This window comes from Mandrillus leucophaeus, unplaced genomic scaffold (assembly GCF_000951045.1).
Source record: "Mandrillus leucophaeus isolate KB7577 unplaced genomic scaffold, Mleu.le_1.0 Scaffold146, whole genome shotgun sequence".
Lineage (NCBI taxonomy): Eukaryota > Metazoa > Chordata > Mammalia > Primates > Cercopithecidae > Mandrillus > Mandrillus leucophaeus.
The window spans coordinates 923083-931359 of record NW_012101432.1 but is presented as its reverse complement, the minus strand read 5'-3'; the positions used below and the strand labels follow the sequence as shown (position 1 = coordinate 931359).

Sequence of the window (8277 nt, the reverse complement as noted above, 5' to 3'; positions counted from 1 at the left end):
CAGGACCTCATGTCTATCAGAGAGGACACAGAATATGTATTCTTCTTCTCCTAGGGCATTAAATGCTTAAGGTACACATCATTAACTACATATGCAAGTAATAACTACAGTTTAACATAACTATTCTATGATATAAATAGTAGTACACATAATTATGAATTTTAACACACAACCAGTTCATCATATTCTCCTGCTACCTCAAGCAAAGAATTTCTAAAATCAGTAAAAATCAATAGCAGGGAGTTATATAGAACACTGCAAGGAATACTACTATCATGGCAGGAAAAATACAATTAATGTAGATTAAAGATAACTGCAAATTCTTTGTTACTCCTCCCATTGAGAAACAGTGTCTAAATAAACGCCTTTCCCTTGAATCTGGCTGACCTTAGTGATTTGAATGGCCAGCAGAATACAGAAGTGATTTCCAAGGCTAGGTTGTAGGAGCCTTGCTATTTCCACCCAGGTTCTCTTGGAACACCTATTATCTGTGATCCCTGAGCTGTAAGTCTGAATTCCCTGGGGTCTCTATGCTGAGAACACATGATGAAACCACTAAGAAAAGGCTCTGAGACTATATGGAGACACTTGCCCCATCCAGTCTCATCCCACCCCACCCCTAGCTGTTCCAGCCCCCAGCCACTTGAGTCATCTCAACTGAGGCCCCACACACCTAGAAGCAGAGATGAGTCTAACCCACAGAGCCCTGTCCAAATTGCAGATTTATGAGCAAAATAAATGTCTGTTGTTTTAAGTCACAAAATTTTGAGGTAATGTATCCAATAATCAGAATTACACAATGCTTCCAAATTCTTGACTAAAGATAAAAGGAAATCATTCAATCTCTCTTTCTGGGGTGTTAATACAGATTCAGTTAGAGTGGAGCAAATCAGTCATCCAATTGCTACAATTAACAGACCTGAATTGAAGTGCTAACCAAGCTACCTTTGATGATTTTGATATAAAAAAGAAACACTATAAACTCAAATATCAGAAAGGAGGAAGGGGAAAATATTTGTACAAATTACACTTATCCTTTTGATATTAAGCTTCTAGTTCTGTGAGACTGGGCTAAAGGAAAACACCCAATCAGATTTCTGTTACTGGTTAAAGGATGGTCCTTAACCATTTTGAGGAATCATGTACCCCTGATGAGACTATGGGTCCTTTCTCCTATTAAAAAAAAAAAAAAAATATGGCCAGGCTCACACCTGTAATCCTAGCACTTTGGGAGGCCAAGGCGGGCAGATCACCTGAGGTCAGGAGTTCGAGACCAGCCTGGTGAAACCCTATCTCTACAAAAAAAACAAAAATTAGCCGGGTGTGGTGGTATGCGCCTATAATCCCAGCTACTAGGGAGGCTGAGGCAGGAGAATCGCTTGAACCTGGAAGGCAGAGGTTGCAGTAACCGAGATCACACCACACTGCACTCCAGCCTGGGCAATAGAGCAATGCTCTATCTTTAAAAAATATATATATATATATATATATGCACAGATACTCACAAAATACTCCATACAATGTAAGGGAACTTTCAGTCTTTATGGCCTATGGGCCTTAGGTTGAGAACTTGTTTTAAAGGATTATTTAATAATGGTACACAAATCTACTAGATGATGTTGGAATTGTTAAAATTATAAAGTGGGTTCGTTGTTGTTGTTTTTTGCCAGGCACGGTGCCTCACGCCTGTAATCCCAGCACTTTGGGAGGCTGAGGCGGGTGGATCACAAGGTCAGGAGTTCGAGACAGCCTGGCCAATATGGTGAAAACCTGTCTCTACTAAAAATACAAAAAAATTAGCCGAGCGTGGTAGCTAATTTTTTGACTCCATCTCAAAAAAAAAAAAAAAAAAAGGTTTTTTGGGTTTTTTTCATTTTCTTTTTTTTTTTTTGAGACACAGTCTTGTTCTGTCACCCAGGCTAGAAAGCAGTGGCATGATCTCAGCTCACTGCAACCTCCGCCTCCTGGGCTCAAGCAATCCTCCCACCTCAGACTTCCAAGTAGCTGGGATTACACTCATGAGCCCCCAGGCCTAGCTAATTTTTGTATTTTTAGTAAAGACGGGCTTTAGTCATGTCGGCCAGGCTGGTCTCAAAGTCCTGGCCTCAAGTGACCCACCCACTTCAGGCTCCCAAAGTGGTGGGATTATAGGCGTAAGTCACCCTACTCAGCCATTAAGAAGTGTTTCATTCAAATTCCAAAAACAATCATTTTTTATTAATCAATGGAGAACCCAGCAATTGAAGTCTTGTGTGTATTTAATGTCCACCGATTTTAACCTTATTACTCAATTTCACTATTTTGGCACCAGACAATAACCTTCTGAGAGGTGCCTCAGAAAATACATCACTCTAAAATAACTTGATTCAAATTAAGGTTCTCTTTTTAGGACAGTGGTTTAGTCTCATGCTGATATTAAACAGTGCAGGATTTGGAGATTCTTGCTCTCACTTATAAACCTCTTAAGATTAAAGGTTCAGCTTCATAACTCTTTAAGTCTTTAGCACTCAACACTGAACTTGTACTGGATCTTGTTTGTTTTGAGTCAGGGTCTCTATCGCCCAGGCTGGAGTGCAGGGCATGATCTTGGCTCACTGCAACCTCGACCTCCCGGGCTCAGGTGATCCTCCCATGTCAACCTCCTGAGTAGCTGGGACTACAGGTACAGGCCACCATGCCTGACTAACTTTATTTTTTGTAGAGACCACGTCTCTCTATGTTGCCCAGGCTGGTCTCAAACTCCTGGGCTCAAGCAATCCTCCCCCACTTTGGCCTCCCAAAGTGCTAGGATTACAGGTGTGAGCTGCTGCACCCGGCCAATGTACTGGGTCTTTTTTTTTTTTTTTTTTTAAACGGAGTCTCACTCAGTTGGCCAGGCTGGAATGTAATTGTGTGATCTCCGCTCACCGCAACCTCCACCTCCCGGGTTCAAGCAGTTCTCCTGCCTCAGCCTCCTGAGTAGCTGGGATTACAGGCGCGCACCACTACACCCGGCTAATTTATGTATTTTTAGTAGAGACAGGGTTTCACCATGTTAGTCAGGCTGGTCTCGAACTCCTGACCTCGTGATCCCCCCATCTTGGCCTTCCAAAGTGCTGGGATTACAGGCATGAGCCACCACGCCCAGCAAGTCCTAATTATTAATAATGATGTTGGTCAATCAGCCTACAGCAACAATTCTCAAACTTTTTGTTCTCAGGAATCTTACACTTAAATTTATTTAGAATCCCATAAAGCTTTTGTTAGGTTGGTTACATCTATTGATGTTTCCAGTATTAAACACTGAAAACTGGGAAATGTCTTAAATATTAATTCATTTTAAAATACCAACAAATCTGTTATATGTTAACAAATACATATTTTTATTGAAAATAGTTTTCAAAACAAAATTAATGAAAGAGTGGAACTGTTACACTTTTTTGCAAATCTCTTTAATGTCTGGCTTAATAAAAACAGCTGGATTTTCACATCTGCTTCCACACTTAATTTGTTTTATCACAGGTCATGTTAGTTTCTAGAAATGTCCATTGAACACTCATTAAAGAATGACAGTGAAAAAAACAAATAATGTCCTAGTATGAACATGAAATAAAACAATGTATTTGTATCCTAGGTCCCTCATTTCTTTATGTCTCTCTTAAATGACCTGACTTCAAACTGGAGCAATAAAGTCTACATTTTATAATTATTTCTTTATGTTGCTCTTTCATCGGTCTACAATAAATTTCAAAATGCTTCCTAGACGCTTCTGAGAAGCAAAATAAAAGGATGATGAAATTAAGCATTTACACCTATACTTCTCTTCCTAGTAACCAAGTAAAAAACTACCTAGGGAAACACTTAAAATGCCAATTTGGGAATTAATCTAGATCATTAGTAAGTAGATCCATCCAAAATCAATCTAGATTATGGTAGAGCTTTAAAATGTTAAGTGTACATTTTGTACAATAGTACAAATCTGCAAAAACCTCACTTGCTCTCAACAAATGGTACAAAACTGGGTTAAAAGCCAAGGGAATAGGTGTGTTAAATTTAAAAGTTCAAGTACATCGTGGAGTTGAATGAAAAATAGTTTTCTGAATACCACTAAACGAGTGAAAGTCCAAAAATAATGGAAAAAGTCAAAGTCGGCAGAGCTCGGTAGCTCATGTCTGTAATCCCAACACTTTGGGAGGCCGAGGCGGGCGGATCACAAGGTAGGGCGATTGAGACTAGCCTGGCCAATATGATGAAATGCTGTCTCTACTAAAAATACAAAAAGTAGCTGGGTGTGGTGGTGCGTGCCTGTAGTCCCAGCTACTCGGGAGGCGGAGGCCCGAAAATTACTTGAACCCAGGAGACAGAGGGTGCAGTGAGTGGAGATCGCACCACTGCACTCCAGCCTGGCGACAGAGCGAGACTCCGTCTCAAAAAAAAAAAAAAAAAAAAAAAAAAAAAAAGTCAAAAGTCGTCTGAGCAAACAAAAGACCAGACAAAAACTTTATGAATTAAAAACTAGCCATAAAGGTGGTTAATTAGAACAGGATGAGGAAGAAAAGCTTAGGGAAAATCTATCACTCCTGATTAAGTGCAAATCCCAAGTAAATTATTGATACTAACAGTGAGCTGGAGCACTTTGCCTTACCAGGCAACTTTCTGCAACTACTCTACATACACAAAGTTTTCCTATGCTTTTTCTCAAAAATATGAGCCTGCTTCAGGTTAATGCCCAGGTGAGATGCTTTTTGTTGCTGTAGCAGTTTAGTTCTATTTTCTTTCTTGGTTATTCTAAATGCTCTATTACAACTGGAGAGCTAGGATGAACCAATCCCGAGTAAGAAACGGGAAAGTACAGTAAAGAGGCGACAGCTCTGCACCCCCACACGGAAAAAGACTCAGAGAAGAGCAGCGACATCCTTGCCCCAGCTCCAATCCGAACGGAGGCAGGATTCCCAACAACATCGGACGTCTCCCTCCCTCGCCGCCCCACGCCCTCCCGACGAAGAAGCACAAAGTGGAGAGTCCAGCCGCTTCTCAGGGCCACGGAGCCTCCCAGTCAGGGATTCTCTCCCGTTACATAACTGAGGCCTAGGGCCCTGCTTCTGCGATCAGTCCTCTGGAGGGAGATGGACGGGTTCTCCAGGGACCCTCTCAGGGAGGTGGAAGCGGGGCTCTGCACCTGGTCGACCCGGGAGAAAGAAGTGGGACGACATGAGGGAGGCCGCGACCAGAGGCTTTGGGGTACAGGGGGTGATGAACCAGCGGGGCGGAGAGGGGCGGGCGGCTCCGGGAGTCCCGCAGCAGGCCCTGGCACCTCCGGCCCTAGTCGGCTCCCCTCCCTCGCCTGCCCACTCCCCACCGGCCGCCCCCTCCCCCATTCCGCGCTCCCCTCCCCCGCGCCTCCATCCCCGACCCCAGCCTAGCGGCAGGCAGACCTGCAGGGAAGGCCCTGGCCACCGCCGTTGGATGGCTCCCAGCCCGGTACCTGGTCAGACATGATGACGGTGGCTTCACCCGGGGGTCTCCGCACAGCAGCGGCCTCGGGTAGGCAGAACCTCGCTCCGGGATTTACAAATCCGTCTCCCTTCCCCACAGCACAACACCGCGGCTGCAGTAACTTCCGCTACGCCTCGCGTCACTTCCGCTACGCGCAGGGAGGAGGGAGAGAGGAAAAAGAGGAAAGACAAGGCGGGAAAATGGGTGGGGGAGCGGCCAAGAGGAGGGGCGGGCTGTGGAGCTGCTTTACCGGTGGTCGCGCGGGTGAACGGCAGTTTTGTCAGTTCTTTCAAGGACTAGGTCCAGCGCATCAGTACTAGGGCCATCCCCCAGGAGCAAAAGTCCTGCCTCCATGTCTCAGTGTTTGGAGCCACTCACAGCCTAGATTCCTCTCTCCATTACACCTTGCGCGTCTCTGACGACTGAGCCGGGATACTTCTTTTGTCCCCTCCCAGCCTTGCTCATCAACCTCCCACCCCCAAATATGTTTATTTGAATGCCAGCTCTAGAACTAACATTTTCCGTTGACCAGCACTCTTGCCAAACACATGACCGTGATTTAAAACAACAAGAAATCAACGACCCAACACAATCTTGATGGCTACTGATGCTGAAGACCGCTGCTGAAAGTTCTAAATAGGGGGTGGGTAATTCCAACCCTTGAATTGGTTGCTTTGCGTTAAGGTTAAAGAATGATTCTTCTTGGCAGGGCGCTGTGGCTCACGCCTGTAATCCCAACAGTTTGGGAGGCCGAGGCGGGCGGATCACCAGAGATCGGGAGTTCGAGACCAGCCTGGCCAACACGGTGAAACCACGTCTCTACTAAAAATACAAAAATTAGACGGGCGTGTTGGCTGACACCTATAATCACAGCTACTAGGGAGGCTAAGGCTGGAGAATCGCTTGAACCTGGGAGGCGGAGATTGCAGTGAGACGAGATCCACGCCATTGCACTCCAGCTTGGGCGACCAGAGCGAAACTCCGACTCAAAAAAAAGGAGGAGGGGGTGCGGTTCCGCGCCCCGCGCATGGAGAAGCAGGCTCCGACCGGCCCGCCGAGCTGCAGCAGCCCTTTGCGCCCTCCTGGCCCTCCCACCAACATCATGTTCCAGTTCCTGCTTGGATTTACATTGGGCAACGTGGTTGGAATGTATCTGGCTCAGAACTATGACATACCAAACCTGGCTAAAAAACTTGAAGAAATTAAAAAGGACTTGGATGCCAAGAAGAAACCCTCTACTTCATGAGAATGCCTCCAGCACTGCCTTCCAGATACACTGATTCTACTGCTCTTGAGGGCCTCCTTTACCATCTGAACCAAAAGCTTTTGTTTTCATCTCCAGCCACTGGGCTCCTCTTCTTTGCTAGAACCTGTGTTTTTGGCTTTAGAGCAAGCAAAATGGGGCCTCAATTTGAGAACTACCCTACATCTCCAACTCTCACCTCTTCACATATTCCCTTTCCAATTGCATAGGAGGTTCTAAGACTGGAATTATGGTGCTAGATTAGTAAACATGACTTTTAATGAAAAAAAATGATTTTTCTTAAATTTCTTCTGTAAAGCACGATGGCCCTACTGGCACAAACAGTGGCCCTACGGGCATACTCATGGAGGATAAGAATATAAACAAATAGAATTGAGAATCCTGAAATAAATCAATAACCCTCACATTTACATCAACAAAAACACCAAGACAAATCAATGGTGAAAGAACAGTCTTTTCAACAATTGGTACTAGCGCAACTAGACGTCCACATGCAAAAGAATGACTGTTTTGTTTTTTGTTTTTTTGTTGTTGTTGTTTTTTTGGTCACCATCTCAAAAAAAAAAAAAAAAAAAACACAAGGAGGCCGGGAACCACGGCTCACATCTATAATCCCAGCACTTTGGGAGGCCCAGGTGGGCAGATCTCCTGAGCTCAGGAGTTCAAGACCAGCTTGGGCAACATGTTGCAGTGTGCCAAGATCATCCCACTCCACTCCAGCCTGGACAACAGAATGAGACCTTGTCTCAAAAAAATAAAACAAACAAACAAACAAAATGATCGGGTGCAGTGGTTCATACCTGTAATCCCAGCACTTTGGGAGGCCAAGACAGGTAGATCACTTGAGGTCAGCAGTTGGAGACCAGGCTGGCCAACATGGTGAAACCCCATCTCTACTAAAAATGCAAAAGCTAGCCAGGCATGGTGGCGCAGGCCTGTAATCCCAGTTACTCGGGAGACTGAGGCAGGAGAATCGCTTGAACCTGGGAGGCAGAGGAAGCTGCAGTGAGCTGAGATCATGCCATTGCACTCCAGCTTGAGACTGGGTGACAGAGTGAGACTCCGTCTCAAAAAAAGAAAACAAGGAGATACCACTTTATACCCACTAGAAGGGCTATGTTCAAAAAGACAGAAAATAACAAGTGTTGACAAGGCTATGGAGAAATTAGAACCCTTATACCCTGCTAGTAGGAATGTAAAATGCTTTAGGCTAGGCATAGTAGCACTGGCCTACAGTCCTAGCTACTTGGGAGGCTGAGGCACAAGGATCCCTTGAGGCCAGGTGGTGGAAGCTTCAGTGGGCTATGCTATGATCAAGCCTGTGAAAAGTCAATGCACTATAGGCTGGGCAACATAGCAAGACCCTGTCTCAAAAAACAAAAATGTTTTGAAAAACTGGCTGTCAGTTCCCAAAATTGTAAAACATAAAGTCACCATAAGACCCAGACATTTCGCTCCTAGGTATATACCCAAGAGAATTGAAAACATATATCCATTCCAGACTCAGTGGCACATGCCTGTAATCCCAGCACTTTGGG

At 44.9% G+C, this 8277-nt stretch overlaps 2 protein-coding genes across 3 annotated transcripts in view; one reads left to right on the top strand and one right to left on the bottom strand.

Annotated features, from left to right (window-relative positions):
• SUMO1 (small ubiquitin-like modifier 1) overlaps positions 1–5625 on the bottom strand; it is a 38913-nt gene extending 33288 nt beyond the window's left edge. Inside the window, exon 1 of one of the 2 annotated variants that reach the window (XM_011974480.1) lies at positions 5465–5625. In XM_011974480.1, coding sequence (XP_011829870.1) covers positions 5465–5476 — 12 coding nt within the window. In that variant the 5' untranslated portion in view covers positions 5477–5625. The remainder of the gene's footprint in view (positions 1–5464) is intronic. The other variant, XM_011974479.1, reaches the window with a different exon arrangement.
• Positions 5626–6513: 888 nt separating this feature from the next.
• Positions 6514–6996, top strand: LOC105535405 (uncharacterized protein C7orf73-like). The gene has a single exon (XM_011974478.1). It carries the CDS (start codon positions 6578–6580, stop codon positions 6719–6721), a length of 144 nt encoding a protein of 47 aa, XP_011829868.1. The 5' UTR covers positions 6514–6577; the 3' UTR covers positions 6722–6996.
• The last annotated feature ends 1281 nt before the right edge of the window (positions 6997–8277 follow it).